This window comes from Nerophis lumbriciformis, linkage group LG19 (genome assembly GCF_033978685.3).
Source record: "Nerophis lumbriciformis linkage group LG19, RoL_Nlum_v2.1, whole genome shotgun sequence".
Taxonomy (NCBI): domain Eukaryota; kingdom Metazoa; phylum Chordata; class Actinopteri; order Syngnathiformes; family Syngnathidae; genus Nerophis; species Nerophis lumbriciformis.
Genome location: NC_084566.2, coordinates 23,631,801 through 23,651,907, shown reverse-complemented (window position 1 = coordinate 23,651,907; position 20,107 = coordinate 23,631,801). Strand labels below are relative to the sequence as shown.

At 39.3% G+C, this 20,107-nt stretch overlaps 1 protein-coding gene across 2 annotated transcripts in view; it reads left to right on the top strand.

The window, feature by feature from the left end:
- Positions 1-20,075, top strand: part of npc1 (Niemann-Pick disease, type C1) — a 32,524-nt gene extending 12,449 nt beyond the window's left edge. For both annotated transcript variants that reach the window (XM_061979256.2, XM_072915207.1), the window contains exons 5-25: positions 1,175-1,342; positions 1,415-1,664; positions 5,597-5,679; positions 5,777-6,147; positions 6,254-6,480; positions 6,606-6,706; positions 7,745-7,847; positions 7,923-8,112; positions 10,147-10,329; positions 10,400-10,514; positions 10,615-10,742; positions 11,572-11,706; positions 11,778-11,867; positions 11,957-12,147; positions 12,228-12,343; positions 13,793-13,922; positions 13,997-14,182; positions 17,112-17,343; positions 17,414-17,527; positions 19,069-19,231; positions 19,305-20,075. In XM_061979256.2, the coding sequence (XP_061835240.2) occupies positions 1,175-1,342; positions 1,415-1,664; positions 5,597-5,679; positions 5,777-6,147; positions 6,254-6,480; positions 6,606-6,706; positions 7,745-7,847; positions 7,923-8,112; positions 10,147-10,329; positions 10,400-10,514; positions 10,615-10,742; positions 11,572-11,706; positions 11,778-11,867; positions 11,957-12,147; positions 12,228-12,343; positions 13,793-13,922; positions 13,997-14,182; positions 17,112-17,343; positions 17,414-17,527; positions 19,069-19,231; positions 19,305-19,387 (3,359 nt within the window). In that variant the 3' untranslated portion in view covers positions 19,388-20,075. The remainder of the gene's footprint in view (positions 1-1,174; positions 1,343-1,414; positions 1,665-5,596; positions 5,680-5,776; positions 6,148-6,253; positions 6,481-6,605; positions 6,707-7,744; positions 7,848-7,922; positions 8,113-10,146; positions 10,330-10,399; positions 10,515-10,614; positions 10,743-11,571; positions 11,707-11,777; positions 11,868-11,956; positions 12,148-12,227; positions 12,344-13,792; positions 13,923-13,996; positions 14,183-17,111; positions 17,344-17,413; positions 17,528-19,068; positions 19,232-19,304) is intronic.
- Positions 20,076-20,107: the final 32 nt, after the last annotated feature.

Below are 20,107 nucleotides of genomic sequence, written 5' to 3'. Positions count from 1 at the left end.
AACCACCTCTAACACATTTTTAATATTGTGTCTTGAATAAAAAAAGGTTGTCGTCTGCAAACTAAAATGCACTTAAACAGTTTGTAAGCCATAGTAATATCAATGACCCACATAAGAAAAAGTATAGGTCCAAGGACTGATCTTTGTGGTATTCCAAAACTAATATTATGTAAAACATATTTTCTATTGTTAACATATATGAACTGTCGAAGTAAAAACAACAACACATTAGTTTCTATTTTGGGGATTTCACGCAAGTGAAACTTCTGCAAAAATGCGTAAATACCTCTTTATAAACATTAATTTTTGTGTTTTTTTAAATGAAATATCAATAAAAATACGTTCTAAACAAAATTTGTTGAAAGCTTGCCTCAGACGCAGGTACTCGTTCCTCTTGCCTAAACGCCGCACTAAGTTGCAAGACGGGGAGACAATCAGGAACACCGAAATAAGCTTCCTAATTAGCTAACTGTCTAGCTAGCTTACTTGTTGTCACCTCTGTTTGAAATCTCTACCAAAACGTTGACGGCTGTCCACTTTGCTGCGAATCATATTTGGATGGTTACAATCCGAACATTAGTAGTTCCGAACCAAATGTAGTTCTAGAATATTTATTATTAGCCAGCAAGAAGGTCTATTTTTGATGTGACAGATGTGAACAGGCGTCACAACACCGGAAGTATATTACCCCGAGGGGTATATTTATTTCTCGATGTTCCTCTTTTTTCTCAGAGAATGCTCACATCCCTTTGCCTTTTTTATTTATTTATTTTTTGTAATAAATTATTACCGTACTTATGTGACAATTTCCCTCAATTTTCCAAACAAAAGCCAAAGATTGATTACATGTTGGTTGTGATATGTATAAAGTTATTGATTCCTGATTTTAATTTAAAATTATGTGAATTGTTTTTGTATTTTGAATTAGTATTAACATAATTTTGCAACAATTTCCTCCTGTTTTTTTTTTATTTCCACACATTTTGTGGTTATGAAAAGATAGATTGGTGTTGGTGTTGATATACATATACATATCAAATCAAACTCATTCATTTGTATGTTGTATTTCTTTTACATTTTGTGTGTTTTTATTATTAATTCATTGTAATTAAAAATACATGCATGTCATTGATGTACAGTCACTTGAATAAGTCTTACAATGTCACTTTGGCAGCAATGTTCAACGCCTGCAGGGATGTCCAAGCACCGTCCAGCAATGTGAAGGCCTTATCACTGCTGTGTGGCAAAGATGCAAAGGACTGCAATGCCACTAACTGGATCCAGTACATGTTTGACATAAACAATGGGCAGGCTCCCTTTCCTATCATACCAGTGTTCTCAGGTAAATTGTGTTTATTGGCCTGTATCTTCTGCCAAATCATGAACTGTCAATTAAAGTCTTTTGTTATTCCAGATGTCCCTGTCGCTGGCTACATCCCCATGAACAACAAGACGTACGGCTGCTCAGAGGGACTGGAGGACGGTTCAGGGCCTTGCTCCTGTCAAGATTGCACTAATGCCTGCGGACCAAAACCCGTCCCTCCACCTGTCCCTCCTCCTTGGACCATCAACGGTATGGACGCAATGACTTTCATCATGTGGATCTCTTACACGGCCTTCCTGTTCGTGTTTATCGGCACTGTAGTTGCTGCGTGGTGTTACAGGTAAATCAAGGACAATTGTCATTCACTTTTACTGAAGCTTTCTTTTAGCTAATATGGACTTTTGTAAATCATTCAGAGAAAATATTATTTTTGCTAATATGGGATTGTGAGATGGCCCTGCGATGAGGTGGCGACTTGTCCAGGGTGTACCCCGCCTTCCGCCCGAATTCGGCTGAGATAGGCTCCAGCACCCCCGCCACCCCAAAAGGGACAAGCGGTATAAGATTGATGGATGGATGGACAGAGATGTATTTAAAGAAACAGTAATTTTTGCTCATATACCGGTAAACCTTTATTTGGGTAAATAATCCGTTTTGTTAATATGGATTTTTATTTATTTACGAAAATGATCATTTTTGCTAATAGGGACTTTTTAAATCAACAAAGAGGATCGTTTTTGCTAAATGGACTTTTTACCCTATGAATGGATCCTTCCACCCATCCATTTTTGTTTTTTTTGTTTTTTCTTAAGGAAAAGGAGAACTGCACTTTTTTTTAAATTTTGACAATCGTTCACAATCATTATAAAAGATAAGAAGACAAAAGTTTTTATTTAACTTTGTTTAATTTTTTTACATTTTAACATGTAAAAAATGGCTTATTCTAGTTAGCTAGCAATGCAGCTAATGGGATCAATCAACTCTACCTCTAAACCACTTTAGAAATGCATTCAAAACCTTCGCCAATGCATCATTTACGTCCTGCAACCTGTATAATGACCAAGGAACTCTTTTTATATCGTAGCAACACATCGGCGTGCTTCGGTATTAGCCGTAAAAGCTAACTACGGCGAGAGAAAAGCGAGCTTCTACGACAACACGAAACATATTTGAGTTTGTAACGCGCAACACTGCGATAGGACACCAATCTGGACTGACTGAAAAACATGAACAATCATATTACTCTATCTGTAAAGTATTAGCCCACATTTCATGTTTTATTTGTACACAGCTCGCTCGTTGGCTCCTCTTCCTGTGAGTAGATAGGGGTCCATCGTCCCTAAGAATGATGTGCTCTGTAGTGACTGTACAAGCCAATACGAGCTTTGAAATTTCTACCGCATATGGAACAGATCAGACCAGGTGGTAATATGCATTTTGGCATGACTCTTCTTTCCAGTCTCCTCCTTTTTTCAAGTATCATAGATGTTCTTTTCCCCTCATACATTGTCACTCCTTCACTGACTGCAGCTCTCCATGTTATTCTGTCTTTTGCAAGGTCTTCCCAGTATGTAGTATCTATTTCAAATTGTTTCACTGTCATTTTTAAGCAATCCTTGTAACATTTTCTCTGCCCACCAACATTTATTTTCCCTTCATTTAGCTGACAGTACGACATCTGTTTTGGTAGTCTTTCGTCATTCATCCGTACAACATTCCCTGTCCATTGTAGTTGGTTTTTAACAATTGTACTCTCTACACTGGTTAAGCATGGCCTGTTCAAGTACCGGTAGTACACTGATGTTTGTTCTCATATCTTGCCACTTACTATTCATCATCTGGCGTAGACATCGCTGTTGAAACCTTTCAAGTGCTGTGATAGGTCTTTGATATGCTGTCCATGCCTCTGAACCATATAACAAAGTTGTTAAAACAATTGCTCTGAACACTTAGATTTTTGTATCTCGTCTGATGTCACAATTTTGGAACACTCGAGTCTTAAGCTTTCCAAAGGCTGCAGCAGCTTGCCTGATTCTGTGATTGACTTCTGCATCGATGTTAGCATTTAAAGACATTATACTACCACGGTATGTGAAGCCTTCTACATTTTCACGAGCCACTTCTTCTATCTTTATTGCTGGTGGTTGCTGGATGACGTCCTTTGGCAATGGTTGGAAGAATACTTGTGTTTTCTTTGCATTTATTACACAGCTAGTCAGACAGTTAATGTACTGTAGTTCTAATAACACGCATGACATGCCGCATCCATCATGATCAATGTAAAGTGACTCACTCAATGGACAGTTGTCTTTGGTCCAGCTGGCCTGAGAGTTTTTTTCTGGTTTACTTGGGTTAAGCGCGGAATTTATTTTGAAATAGCTTGTCTCCAAATTCGACATTTTAAGCTTTGAGTCATTTTCACCCCACTCCATCGGCTTCTGTCTGCTCCAACGTTTTACCCTCTTCTTTGTGCTCGCTTCTACAAGCAGCAGTTCATCCTCCATTCATTCAGGTTCAAAAAGATAAGGTTGTAAATCCTCATTTTTCCAAAAATAGTCATCTTCGTTGTTTGTCACTAAGTCTGCCATGATTAGAACACACACAAGCATTTTGAATCATGAAGTAGGAACACACACTGTTGCCAGAAGTCGGACATGCGCTGCTATGGAAACGGCATTGATTAAAATGATAAAAATATGGTAAATATTGAACATATTACATATTGTTATGAACGTGCCTGTTACTACATTATATATAGACTTGCAGTGTGTATATAAAACATTTATGGAGAGTTTTGAAGTTTTTTAGAGGGTTTTGAAGGCTACAACTGTGAATTCCATAAGTCACATCTTCCAAGTGTTTTTTTATCATCTTTAAAACCTTAATTAAAAAAAAGACCTGTGTTCTTGGTTCTCATAATGGTTGTGAACGATAGGCAAAATTCCCAAAAAAGCGCAGTTTGCCTTGTTCCTTTCGGGTCGCGGGGGAGCTGGAGCCTATCCCAGCTGCATTCAGGCAGAAGGCAGTGTACACCCAGGACAAGTCACCACCTCATTGCAGGGCCCTTTTGTAAATCATTTAGAGAAAACATACTTACTGCTAATATGGACTTGTGTGGTTTATTTTAGGTAATGGTTCTTTTTGCTAATATTGACCTTTTTATTTGGTAAAAGTATCCTTATTACCTATAAGGACTTTTCTGACTTAGTTAGGAAAGACATCCTTTTTACTAATATGGACTCGTGATTTACGCTTTGCTAACATGGACCTTTTAACTAGGAAACTTATCCTTGTTGCTAATATGGACTTTTGTTAATTATTTAGAGAAAACACACTTTTTACCAATATGAACTTGTTGGATTTATTTATAAAATTATCTTTTTAGCTATTATGGACCTTTTTATTTAGTAAAATAATATTTTTTGCCCAAAAGGACTTTTGTTATTTCTTTGAGAAATGCATATGGATTTTTACTAGGCCACCTACTCAGTGGCCTAGTGGTTAGAGTGTCCGCCCTGAGATCGGTAGGTTGTGAGTTCAAACCCCGGCCGAGTCATACGAAAGACTATAAAAATGGGACCCATTACCTCCCTGCTTGGCACTCAGCATCAAGGGTTGGAATTGGGGGTTAAATCACCAAAAATGATTCCCGGGCGCGGCACCGCTGCTGCCCACTGCTCCCCTCACCTCCCAGGGGGTGATCAAGGGGATGGGTCAAATGCAGAGGACAAATTTCACCACACCGAGTGTGTGTGTGACAATCATTGGGACTTTAACTTAACTTATGATTCTTTTAAAAAGTGCATCTTTCTGCTAATATGGACTTTCTATTTATGAAAATTGTCCTTATTGCTAATATGAGCTTGTGTGATTTAATTAGAAAATACATCCTTTTTACTTATATGGACATTTGTAAGTCATTTAGTGCAAACATAATTTGTCCTGATATGGGCGTGTGATTTAGTTAGAAAAAACATCTCCTTTGCGAATACAGACTTTTGTAGAACATTTAGCGAAAACATTTTTTTTTTTAGGAAAATTATCTGTATTGCTTATGTGTAGACTTTTGTAATTTAGTTAAGAAGAAGACCTTTATGTAAATATGGACTTTTGTAAAGCATTTATTTTTGCTATTATGGACATGTGTGATTTATTTAGGAAATTATCCTTTTCTCTAAAATGAACCCACTTAGGTAAAGGGTCATTATTGAGTTTTGTGATTAATTTTTAAATGCATCCATTTGCTAATATGGACTTTTGTGATTTCTTTAGGAAAAGGACAATTACGTCAGAGTATGGGCCAATACTAGACAGCAATAACCCCCTGTCTCTTAACAGTGATAATCCTGATACAGGTACATCAAACATATTTTTTCCATGTGTATGTGCAACGGAATGCAAACTCTAACATATAACCATAACTCAAACTAAACGATCACTTTCTTTTTGTAGTCAAAGCATCATGCTGTGAAACACTGGGCGAGCGGTTTGAGAACACGCTCCGAGTCGTCTTCAGCTTCTGGGGCTCATTCTGCGTGCGGAACCCAGGTCTGGTTATCCTGACCAGCCTGGCTCTGGTGGCGATCTCTTCCGGGGGTTTGGTCTACATGAACATCACCACCGACCCCGTAGAGCTGTGGTCTTCCCCCGGCAGCCAAGCACGGCAGGAAAAGGACTACTTCGACAGTCACTTTGGACCTTTCTTCAGAACTGCACAGCTTATCATCACCACGCCGCTCAACAGCACGTTCATCTACTCGCCCTACATTGGAGGCTCGGATGTCCCCTTTGGAGCCATCTTGGACAAGGACATTCTGTTTCAAGTGAGTTGAAGAGATAAGTGCATATTGATTACGAGCGATATGTGGCAGAAAGGAAAGTAACTCAGAAACTGTGGTTTTTGGTTCTTTTCTATCTCAAACCATCCAGGTCCTGGACCTGCAGCTAGACATCGAAGCCCTGGTTGCCACGTATGAAGACCAAAATGTCACGCTGAAGGACATCTGCCTGGCCCCGCTGGCCCCTTACAATGACAACTGCACCATCCTGAGCGTCCTCAATTACTTCCAGAACAGCCATGATGTGCTGAACCACAGCACGGGGGATGAATTCTATGTCTATGCTGATTATCACAGCCACTTCCTCTACTGTGTCAGGTTCATTTGTCATTTGACTTTCATGTTTCCATAAGTTCAATTTAAAATTTGCATAATGGTGAAAAAGAAAGAGAGTTTGCCCAGTAGTGAGACATAAGACTGGAATAAGTGTATATGTCTTACAGTGCACCAGCATCTCTCGACGACACCACTGCCCTCCACGATTCTTGTCTCGGGACTTTTGGAGGTCCAGTCTTTCCTTGGTTGGCTCTCGGAGGCTACGACTGTAAGCTTTGCACACATTTGCTGAAGCACAGGAGCAACAATGTCAGTGACGAGGTGTATGAAGTTGTATAATCACGCCACTATAGGTTTTTATTGCCCATAGAAGTGCTCTGTTGGTCAATGAACTTTAGTACTGTTGCTTCATTTAACCAGAGCAGCATCTGACCAGCTGATGCACTTTATTGGCACTTGCAGACATTAGGCACATACAGTATGTACCTACATCTAAGTAATAAGGTCCACCACAACTGCTTTATCAGAAAAAAAATCATTTTATTATAAATGTAGTAATGCTCAATTTTGAATTGACACTGTCTGTGAGTTCTAAATTACCAGAATTTTGTTACAAAAAGCAGGTTTTTCCAGACGACATCCACATGTAATTTGCGTAATTGGCATGTAGTTTTTATGGACAAGACAAAGTAACCAAACAACATGAAAAGCAAAACAAATACATTTAGAAACACAGTATAAGTACTTCCTCTTTGTTTTGTGTTTTTTTTGCCCCAAGCAAGACAAAGCCGCATTGTCTTACAGTATATATCTCCTCTGTATTTTTGAACAGGCTTTGTACAGTGATATTCATTGTTCTGCTCTTTTAGATCGGCATTGTTGACTGTATAGTCTTTGTTCCATTTTTATGGAGATCATTTTAAATACAAGGAATTAAAAATTGCCTTTTGGCTAATACTGGACAGTGAAGTTGCCACAATGTTAATTAATGTACACTGTCAAATAAAGCAAAAATATATAACCTATGTCAACAACAATATTACCTGCTATTGCTTGATTCAACTTAATTTCAGAGGGCACAGAATCGCAATGACAGAAGCCAGCAACAACAATTGTCTGCTGGTGTTTGGTTAAGCTTAATTTAATAGGGGACAGACAAAAGGTGAACAGCTAAGAATGATTTAAATAAAACAACTTAGAAATATCTAAATATTACAAGATTACTAACAGTATGGTAATACTAAATTTGCCACCCGTCTCTTTATGACAATGTCAGTAATATTTTAAAAACATTTTCCAACACCAGCCACCAACTACAACAATGCGACTGGCCTTGTCATCACCTTTCCCATCAACAACTACCTGAATGATACCGTCAGGCTTGGAAAAGCTCGAGCATGGGAAAAAGAGTGAGACGTCACCTTTTTTTCCAAGCTATGATTCCATTGAAATCATTCACTAACTTTTTTTTTTTTGCATTTCAGATTCATCCGCTTCATGAAGGACTTCAAAAACCCCAACCTGACCATCGCCTTCAGCTCCGAGAGGAGCGTCGAGGACGAAATAAACCGTGAGAGCAACAGCGACATCAGCACAGTGGTGCTGAGCTACGGCATCATGTTCATTTACATCTCTTTGGCGCTGGGTCACATCCACAGCGGCAGGAGATTACTGGTAAGCATGGTTCATCAAAGTCCGCACCACGCAGGGTTTCCCCTACATGTAATTGATCATGGCTCCTCACCACGGCAAAATTAAACCCACCACACCTTAAAAATGTAAAACGTTTTTTTTTTACACAAAAACAAATTTAAGAAATATTTAGATTTATACATCCCCTGGCCGGGACTCGTATGGGCACGTTGCTGTGTGGATGGCCGGGATGCGGTGTTTGCATTGGGCATGGGGGCTGTGCAGTTTTTCTGCGTTCGCTTGCTGGTATGGACTCTGCAGAGTTGGGTTGGGGTGGGCGGGGGCTGGCTTTGTTTGATGCGAAAAGATCAGATTTGAAGCACTTCGGAGCGTTTCAACTGGCAAAAAAATCAGGTCTACGTCACTTGAGGGTAAAAAAATCTGATTTGGTGTGCAGACCGCCATTTAGGACCTGGAACTTTGAAGATTACATAAATCCAAATCCAGACGGTTAGTGATAAATAACTTAGTGTATTTCATACATACCATTGTTTATTGTTCTCTATTCGAGTTATTACACTTGATCACGTATGGAAGTATTATTGTAGCAACATTTTTTTCAAATGTGTATCTCAATCTGTGCGCTTGTAATCCAAATTGCTTGCGTGTGTACTAATTTGTGTGTTGGTATCTCAATTCAACATGTGTGTGCGCACGTGTTTTAGATCAGCGTGTGTACGTGTGTTTTAAGTTTTCTGTCTGTTCCTAATCAGAAAGAACCCTCGATCGGCTGTCTACTTACACGTGACTTTTGCGACGCTTTTGCTGTGTAAGATTTAAGAGTGCACATCCAGATTCGTGAGTGTGTAATACAACTTGTGCACGCACATTCAGAAGCGCATGCGTGTATTACATTCTGCGCGTGCCTAACTATGATCTGTGAGGAGCAGGAACCCTCTATTGCCTGTCTTTTTTACACGTGACTTTTGCGACACTTCTGCCATGTACAATTTGAGTGAGCGCATCCAGATTTGTGAGCGTGTAATACAACTTGTGCGCATGCATTCAGAAGTGCGTGCGTGTAATACAATCTGCGTGTGTGTATCTATGGTGTGCCTACATTTAACCAACCACGGAAGACACCACACAATTTAAACCAAACAGAAACAACTTTTACACTTGATTTAGACGCCATCGGTCCTCCTTTCTTCTTCTACTGTGTTTTTACAGTCCAGTAAAACTTGTTATAAGCCCCGCCCAAAGGCGCCCACCCTTCATACTAAAACACTGCTATTATTTTCATACCGAAAAAAAAAAAGAAACAAAATCGTAAAAAAGAGAAGCGATCATAAAAACCTTTTGAAACCCACAAAAACAAAAGTGTACAAAAATATTAATATTGGCATAAAAAAATCCTTAAAAAATATTGTATTTTTTAAAGTTTGTATTTATTTGTTGCTAAAATTTGTTTTGGTGCCAATACAACTTTTTCTACAATGTCAAAAAAAATTTCGATACCAAATCTTACTACCAGTATTCTGGCTCCATATTTTTTCTGATTATGGACAGACAGACAACTTAAAACACACGTACGCGAATCTAAAACACACATACGCGGATATGAATACACACTCTCAGATTGATATACGGACACACAAATTAGTACACACGCACGCAAATTGGATTACACGCGCACAGATTGAGATACACGTTTGCAAATAATTTTGCTACAATTATACTTCCATAATCATGCCTCTTCCAACATTCCACAATAAGAAATAAAAAAAGTATGTTTGAATCCTGCTGATACCTTTTTAGATCAATGTTGGTATCAGTCATTACTCAAGGCTCCAATGTTGGTGCATATTGGAGATGAACAGCCCAAGACATAGCGATCCATTTTAAGAAGTTTATGTCTATCCTGTAATTGACTTGGTGATTGGTTCAGGGTGTACCACGCCCTGCTTCAAATTCTGCTGGGATTGGCTTCAGCTCATCCGCCACCCAGAACAGGATTAGCAGTAGAACATGCATGAATTAATGGACCATATTAACAAGCTTTCTGCACACACACAGGTGGACTCCAAGATTTCTCTGGGCATTGCGGGTATCTTTATCGTGCTGAGCTCGGTGTCCTCCTCACTGGGCATCTTCAGCTACGCCGGCATCCCCCTCACCCTCATTGTCATTGAGGTCATTCCCTTCCTGGTGTTGGCTGTCGGCGTGGACAACATATTCATCATAGTGCAGACCTACCAGGTATTTGCATGTGCACATAACTCAGTCCATGACCCACTGTAATCATCACTTCACTGTGTCTTTGCATCAGAGAGACGAGCGGATGCCCCAGGAGGAACTGCACCAGCAGATTGGTCGTATTCTTGGCGACGTCGCACCCAGCATGTTCCTGTCATCCTTCTCGGAGACGGTTGCATTCTTTCTAGGTAAAATATGGCAACAAACATGTCAGTTCATGAGATGTGCATTAAATGTGTGCTTATGTGGGTCACATACTGATGATAATATCCATGTGTTGTTCTACAGGAGCTCTGTCCAACATGCCTGCTGTCAGAACCTTCTCACTGTTTGCTGGCCTGGCTGTTTTTATTGATTTCCTGTTGCAGATCAGTTGCTTTGTCAGCCTTCTGGGCTTAGACCTGAAGAGGCAAGAGGTGAGCCTGACCGTTGCCAATTCATCCAAGATTCATCATAACTCGGGGTGTTTGGATCCGATATTGATATCAGATATCAGCAAAAAAACAAGTATCAACTTACGGCTTGTATCTAAAATGTTATATATAAGTGCCCCGTTACAAGCAGTCCTACAGCGTGTTTACTTTTCCAAAGTTGGACAGCCAGTTAAGCACACAAGGTTTGTCTTTTCTTGAATTTTTTGTCAAATAATTTCACTAAACAAGTAAACATGGTTGGCTGTAGGGTACTAGGAGTTAGCAACTACACAACAGCTAAGGACACAATAGCATGTCAGTTAGAAGTACAGTAATTGAAAATTATTGCAGTTTAAAACACGAAATTTGTCAATATAAACAAGAAAAAAATAAGTATGTTTCACATTACTTACAGATACATAGTCTCCAAGGCCTAAGCGTATTAGAAAGTATCCAGTAACAAATGTGTCTGCATCATAACTTACTGCGTCATGAGCTTAATTTAATGAATTATTGTGACCACTAGGCATTGCCAAAAAAACAATTACCACTTTATTTAAACTTTTGACTTGTAAAAGAGGGCATAAATCTATTTCAGACAGTTAATTATAGTGTTTTTCATACCTACTATTGTTCTCTGTTCAAGTAATTTTACTTGATCAAGCCTTTTCTAACATTCCACAGTACAAAATGATGATAATAATAATGATTTGTGCTGATATTGTATTGGATCAATATCGTTATCGGCCAATACTCAGGGCTCCAATATCAGTATAGTATTGGAAGTGAAAAAGTTGTATCAGTCTAAATCTGCACTCTGTTCCTTTTTAAGGCCAATCGTCTAGATATCGTCTGCTGTCTGAAACTGCAGAATGAACAGGAAACAAAGACAGACAGCATCCTCTTCCGGTTCTTTAAGAAGTTCTACGCCCCGTTCATCCTCAAACAGTGGTTGCGGCCCATCATTGTAAGTGTCTCACATCTGGAGCACACCTGGCGGCATGTTTTTATAGAAAAATGCAATAATTGTCTGTACAGGTGGCTGTCTTTGTGGGAGCACTCTCCTTCAGTGTCGCTGTTGTGAATAAAGTAGAAATCGGACTGGATCAAAAATTGTCCATGCCTGATGTAAGTGGTTGCTAATGGTTATAGTTTTTGTACAATAAAATGCTGTAAAAACAGTATTAAAATTCGAACATTCCCTTCTCTTTATTCAGGACTCGTACGTGTTGCAGTATTTTAAGAACATGAGCCAGTACCTCCACACAGGAGCTCCGGTCTACTTTGTAGTAGAAGACGGCTTGAACTATAGCAGCCTGGAGGGTCAGAATGCTGTGTGCGGAGGCGTGGGCTGCAACAACAACTCGCTGGTGCAGCAGGTTTACTCAGCCTCGCTCATCAGCAACTAGTACGTCTTGTCATCTTCAGTGGGTCACAGAAACACTTCAAGGGATCTTTGAAACCAAAATCAAACTTTTAATCTTTTAGCTCCACCATCGCCTTCACGCCATCCTCCTGGCTGGATGACTACTTTGACTGGGTGAAGCCTCAGTCTACCTGCTGCCGCTACTACAACACCACGGGGGCCTTCTGCAACGCATCTGGTACATTTTTATCTTGTCAACAAGCATTGCTCAGCCTGGTTTTAACGTCATCCCTCTCATTCTGCAACACTTTTTACTGTCTTATAGAATATGCAGAATAATCCTATTTTTTCAAAGAGTGGTTTGCTTAGTTATTTATGTTTGGAATTCACTTTGTTTCAATTATTTTTGCAATAAGATTCTTTCAAATTCCAAAATGTATGCCTGAGTGATGTGAACCATGTTAATATTGACTTTTTGCACAACATTCAACTAAAAGTCTTAAACCTATTATAACCTATTATAGTTTTTCCTTACACAGTGGAACCTGTGTAGGGTCCTTGAACAGAACCTTACACAAGTTCTGTGTAGGGTTCTTGAGCAGGGTTCGGAAGTAGAAAGTTTGTATATTAAAGCAAATTTCTCCACAAGAAACATGTTAAAATGAATAATAAGTTCCAGCCTCGTCAAAAGTCCATATTTTAGTAAAGGTTTGTACACTTTGAACACAATATAAAGTACTATACAGTACTGTATATCAAACAAACATATCATTGGATGACTTCAGTTTCCATAACAAAGTCGAAAAACAACAGCTAAGCTGTCCTAATTTTCAGCCGCCCTGCCGACTCGCACACACATTGTCACTAGCCCTGTGGTGCACTCACAGTTTAAAATCACAAAGGGCCTTAACTTTAACAGCCAGGTCGCTAAAATGATTAGGAATAAAGAATACATTTTTTTTTATCTTGTTCGTTATTCTTTTTGGCGTTTAGCCAAAGAAAGTGGGAAAGGGGAGGCAGTAGTTACTTCCTGACTGTTTCAAACCATGCATTGCTTGGACTACTATTAAGCTAGCAAAACTAGAAAAATGCTTTAAAAAGGCTTAAAGCACTTAAAAGCACATAAAGAAACAAATAGCAAAGTAGATAAAGACAGCACTGCTATCCTGACTGCTCACCTCCTGGAGATTGATCAGCCTGCCCACAATGCATGTGCTGCCGGGCACAAAATGGCTGAGCTGCAGGCACACAATGGGTGGATGAAGCGTTAGTACACTTAGACAGGTTCCTATTTGGTCTGTGGTTGGTAGCTCGAAAAGTTTGTATAGACAGGTTTGTTAATTGAGGTTCCAGTGTACAGTATAAAACATGCTAAAAGAAGTACAATTTGAGCCGCAGCCAAAATACTATTATTTTAAAGGAGAGGAAACATTTATGTGCATCGAATTTGGGTGGAGTTACTTTTTTATCTTGTGTGTTTGGGTGGCCTTCATCCTTTAGCAGGATATGTACAATTAACGCCCACCTTTCTAATACCGGTAGACGTCTTACTTCCAATACACACCCAGTGCTCTCTGCAGTTGAGTACATTAGTGGCCCCCATCTGAGGAACTACTATGTCAGACTGAATAGAGTTCACCGTGTCTTAGACAATATTATTGTTCACCATCATCGCCTTGTGTTCTAGTGGTGGACCCATCCTGTGTCCACTGTCGACCTCTGACCCAAAGTGGGAAGCAGAGGCCTGTGGGCGATGACTTCATGCATTTTCTTCCCATGTTCCTGTCGGACAATCCCAACATCAAGTGTGGAAAAGGGTAATGTCATATGATAAACTGTGTGATTTTTTTTTAAATTGTTGATTTCTTAATGTATGTGTCTCACTCCACAGCGGCCATGCGGTCTATGCCACTGCAGTGGATGTTTACCCCAACAACACCAAAGTTGGAGCTAGCTACTTCATGACCTTTCACGGCATCATGAAGGAGTCTTCAGACTACATCGACGCCTTGAAAATGGCCCGAATGTTGGCAGAGAACATCAGTCAGTCGATAGACCACAAGGTTTTTGCTTACAGGTGCGTTATACTTTCACACTGTAGGTTTACATGCTGTTTAGTTTAATTGTTACCTGAAAGATGACACAGGTTGCTAAAATGTGTTTTTCCCCATTAGTTGCTACAAAGTACCCACTAGTCTTTCTGGGTTCCATCACATAAGATAATTACATTGAAACAAAAGAACAGTAATACATAGAAAATCCCGTCAAGAACAAATGATATGTATATAAAACGCTTACATAATAACAATACTATATTAAACATAATTTGTATATAAAATAAAGAATAAAAGAAAAATGACAAAACATACTTTTGTGTAGTATCTCTTTAAGCTTCATATTAAAACTCCTTACATTATTTGACTTGAGGTCAATTTAGGTAAGTGATCAGGTGCAAAGATGGCGAGTGGTGATCATGTCAAAGATGAGTGCAGAGACTCTTGACAGGTCTGCTGGGTGGCAAATTTCACTTAAAAATAAATCCAGACCGGAAATTAAATAAAAATGTTGCAATGATTTAGGCAAATAAATAACATCCATTCAAGTTAACCATTTAAAAAAGTTTCCTGTATGTAATTCTGACAATAAAATTGCATTCGTGTTGAAATATTGGAGTTTTTTTTTAAGTTAAATTAAAAGGAAACTGCACTTTTTTTGGAATTTTGCATATCATTCACAATCCTTATGTGAGACAAAAACATGTTTTTCTATTTTTTATGCTTTCTAAATTGTAATATACGACTCGTACTAGACGCCTAACAATGAAGCTCATTGGAATATTCTATTCCGCCCATAAAGCTCTCTAATAAAAACATCCAAAAAATTGCCAGCAATACTCATTTGCATGTCATGACCTGCACCTGGGGATAGGTTGATTGGCAACAATAAATTGGCCCTAGTGTGTGAATGTGAGTGTGAATGTTGTCTGTCTATCTGTGTTGGCCCTGCGATGAGGTGGCGACTTGTCCAGGGTGTACCCCGCCTACCGCCCGAATGCAGCTGAGATAGGCTCCTGCACCCCCCGCGACTCGAAAGGGACAAGCGGTTAAAAAATGGATGGATGGATGGATGGATAGACCTGCATACTAACCAATTAACAGCGACATTGTTATAATAAGAGCTTACTCTGAAGAACTACTTTTGGCGGTGCCTTAATCACAGAGAGGTAACTAGTTTATGCAGCTGCAACGTCTCTGAGTTGGTAAAAGTTAGTTCTAGATTATAAGTCATGCCTCATACTTGTATAATAGAAGGTTGTGGCCATAAACCGAGAAGTTGGTCAACTTTAAAATTCAACTTAGCCGTGCAGACATTGCTAGAAAGACGCAACACTTGTTTGCTCCTACCTTTTGTTTAGTTTTTTTACCCGAGGAGTGATTAAACATTTTGTGTCTGTACCAGAAAACATTTAAAGTGCATGAATTTGCCTGAAATAGAAAAATAATCAAATCCTTATTTAAACTATAAACATTTTGTGACCAACACCTAACATTTAAAAAAAAAACACATTTGTTTATTGTATTTTTGACATAGACCGTCCAGAAATACAATTAAACACATGTCAAATGTTCTTTTTTTCTCACCCAAACAAGTAACCCACAAAAATTATATATTAAAAAAAATTAAAGAAGGAAAAAACCCCATCATGCATTAGTCAAATAAGTAGAGGCAAATACTGACATAAAGCCACAGACAACTGCACTCCTTAATGTCCCCAACACGGTGCAGCAATATACAAAAGCAGACAAAATGCTCATCATACTGAAAGATATAAACATCCCATCAGTCGGCATCCGACTGAGAGTGGACATTGTATAGTAAGTGATTTTTATTTGTTCGTAGTTTGTCTTTCTAGTTTAGAACTTAGCAATAGGGTTATTTACTAGATCGGCTTATCACTCAGCTTTTAAAACTTGTATCTCATTCTCTGTATATTCAGACTCAAAAATATAAGTTTCTGGATCATCATTTTTCCCAAAGCAGTCGTTGGCTCTCTCGAATTCTGCCATTATTAGTAGTAGTAGTTGTTGTAAAGGAAATAGCAAACATTGTGATGTCTGTAAAATTAATGCGGCGCCGCAATGTATAAAATGACCAAAATACGTAATATTATTAATGTGCCTGTTCGTACTTTGTATACATACTTGCAGCATGTACATACAACGTTGATGGAGGATTTTGGATGTTTTTAAAGCGTTTTTAAGCGGAATAGATCGAATCGCCATTGCCTGCATTCTTAGTTGCCTTTTGCTAGCGTTTTTATGATTTAGAAAGCATTAAAAAAGAAAGACGTGGGCTTGTCTCACATAAGAATTGTGAATGATAGGCAAAATTTAAAAAAAGGTAGTTCTCCTTTAAATTATGGAAGCAAGTAATTTACCACAATAATCAAAATTCAAAAGTGTGATTAATCTGATTTTAAGATAATTATTGGTTTGACCTTACTAATAAGAACCTTATTAAAGGTAGTGTATTACGGTGGATCAAAACTACATATTTTAAACCAAAAAATATGAACACCACTACCATATGTTACTATTAGTAGTTTATAAAAATTAATACATATCTAAATATCAACACAATTACAAACTGAATAGAATACAAATGTTAGCTTGCACATACAAGCAGTCCCAGATAAGGGAGATTGGTGCAAACTTGGATAAAGGTTGTGGCCTAAGAACTAACAACAAAAAAATTGATTTTTCACTCAATTTTGTCAATAGTTCAGCCTTGGTGGAGGTCTCTCCCTCTACTAGTTAAGCACTTGTGTGGTGCTAGCTTCTCTCCGGTGTGCAATATCAGCACTCTGCTTGTTTTAAATGTGGTGATCAAAGCTTTAGGTGACATTTAGTAGTAAAGAAATGTTTATTTACTTTGTGTGACCTTGAGTCCTCTTCCTGATAGCATAAAAGTCTTCACATATTACTGATTATTTATCTTCTTGGCAGCGTTTTTTACGTGTTCTACGAGCAGTATTTGACCATCGCCTACGACACCGCCTTCAACCTGAGCGTCTCCTTGGCTGCCATATTCGTGGTGACCACCGTGCTATTGGGCTTCGAAATTTGGTCGGCCGTGCTGGTGTGCGTCACCATCGCCATGATCCTGGTCAACATGTTTGGCGTCATGTGGCTGTGGGACATCAGCCTCAACGCGGTGTCCCTCGTCAACCTGGTCATGGTGAGAGGCGCAGCGCCACAGGGATAAGTGGAATGACGCCACAGGAACTGACTTGGTGTGCTTTTTGCAGGCTTGCGGTATTTCCGTGGAGTTTTGCAGTCATGTGGTTCGAGCGTTCTCCATCAGCATGAAGAAAACCAGGGTGGAGCGGGCAGAGGAGGCTCTGGCTAACATGGGAAGCTCGGTATGGCTCGCTTTGACTTGACACAAACACCAGAGAACAGTGTGTTAAGATGAACATCATTAAACATCACTCTACTAATGCTAATATTACTACAGCTACGACTGCTACTATATAATAATGGTAATCATATTACTGTACAGTAAATCCCTGCTATTAAGGGCTTATGTTCCAAATAATGGCCACATCAATCAATTAAAAAAGCCTTAAAATAACTATTTTTAAACGTTATAATATGCTTTTCACAGTCATCAAACACATTTTAAATCCTGTTTTGCACATTCGGACACAAGTTCAGCCGTACAGGATTCGATGGTTCTTACAAAACATGCAGTTATCTCTTCAAAGCATCTTCCTGCTGGAAAATGTTGAGTGAATAGACTTGTAAGACAGCGCCCTCTGCTGGATTTATAGATGCAGCATTATTTTATAGATGGCTCCATCAAACCACTATCTATTCATATTACGGTACCTTAAAAATGAATTATTTACTATTTAAAGCAGACAAAATTAATTTTCCACTGTCATTCAAGTGTTGAAAGAAGTTAACCACTGTTTAATACAAAGGGGTTAAAACAACCAACACCTACTCAGTTGCCTAGTGGTTAGAGTGTCTGCCCTGAGATTGGCAGGTTGTGAGTTCAAACCCCGGCCGAGTCATACCAAAGACTATAAAAATGGGACCCATCACCTCCCTGCTTGGCACTCAGCATCAAGGGTTGGAATTGGGGGTTAAATCATGATTCCCGGGTGCGGCACCGCTGCTGCCCACTGCTCCCTCACCTCCCAGGGGGTGATAAAGGGGATGGGTCAAATGCAGAGGACAAATTTCACCACATCTAGTGTGTGTGAGACAATCATTGGTACTTTAACTTTAACTTAACATGTTCTAGGTTGAGGCTGCCGGTTTGGAAAGGTGTCGAAAAAGAAGCTTATCGCACACAGTTTGGATATTTCCTTAGTTGGCACAATTTGGCTTTTGATGTTTTGTGCAACTTTAGAGGCAAATGTTTTGAATCCACGACATCAATCAAGATTCAAGATTGTTTATTGTCATATGCACAGTTAAACAGACAGTTTGCCGTACAATGAAAATCTTACTTTGCTAGTCCACCCTTCAACAAGTCACACGGTACTTAGCTAAAAATAAAAAATAAAAACAAAAATGTATATACAAGGCACAGTAAGTAACATAACATTATTGCACATTCTGATTGGCAGTCAACAGTATAAATATGGAGGTGACATTTGGTCACAGCAGCAGTTAAAGTGTCTTTAGTGATCAAAGGTGAAAAGTGTCTACAGTGATGGTTCACAGTTCGGGGGTGGTCATGGTAGCTGTCTTTTGTTCAAAAGTCGCTGCTGGGCTTTCTTTATTGTTTGTTGGGTGTTGTGATCCCAGGTGAGGTCCTCGCTGATGTGGGTCCCGAGGAATGTGAAGGTTTTCACCCTGTCCACCTCAATCGCACTGTGACTAACATCTGTGACAGTGATTCCCACCTTTTTTACATCTTACTTTATCAATTGTGTTCTTTTTGTTGTAGGTTTTCAGCGGGATCACGTTGACAAAGTTCGGCGGCATCCTGATCCTGGCACTATCCAAGTCACAGATCTTCCAGGTTTTCTACTTCAGGATGTACTTGGCCATCGTGCTGCTAGGCGCCGCGCACGGCCTCATCTTCCTCCCCGTGCTCCTCAGCTATGTCGGTCAGTAGCGCTCCGAAACGCACCGATCGTCCCGTAGCTTTTTTACTCAACATGCGCTCTCTCTCCCTCACAGGTCCCTCTGCCAACAAGGCGAAAGTGTTAGCCGCTAACAAACGCTTCATCGGTACTGAAAGAGAGCGGCTCCTCAACTACTAGCCGGCCAAGCGGTGGCCATTGTTTTTCTTGCCGCTATTACTGACACACTTGTCATCAGCACCGTTAGCCGCTCTTGTACATGGATTGGACTCAGGAATATTTCACAGACAGTCATGACATTCCTTCTCCATCACACTACGTGGACTGACTCAGCTTCGGTATCAGGGAAATCAAGACAAGCAGACACTGTGGAAAGTCAGTTTATACTTCTGGGATGACGATTTGGGAAACTGAAGAGTAATAATATTGGTCACTTTCAAAAAAATTATATATGTAACAGTTTATAACATCAAATTGTGTTGTTACTGAGCAAGGATGCAATATAGATTTTGAATAGACGCATCCTAAATGCCTCTTCGCTCCAGCAAGGCAAGTGTGTCACGGTTTTACCCTCACTTATGCAGTTACTAAACCATTTATTTGTAGCATACAATACGTGTGCGTGTGTAAATAGCTCAAAGGGAACTAATTTAATTCACACATCCCTAGCAATAATAAGTTATTATTTTACATAATCTACTGTGGAAACTTGGCAACAAAAAACCTTGTTTAGCAGCATTGAAGCTATTGGTATATTGAAGCTCTTTAATTACTGGTGCACATTGGAAAGATTGTTCTTAATAGTACCACTCGGTATATTTTTTAAGTGATATTGAAATAATTGTTTGTTTTGGGGATGAGAGGCTGAATGGGGTATGTGGGGGTGGGGGGTCTTCTTGA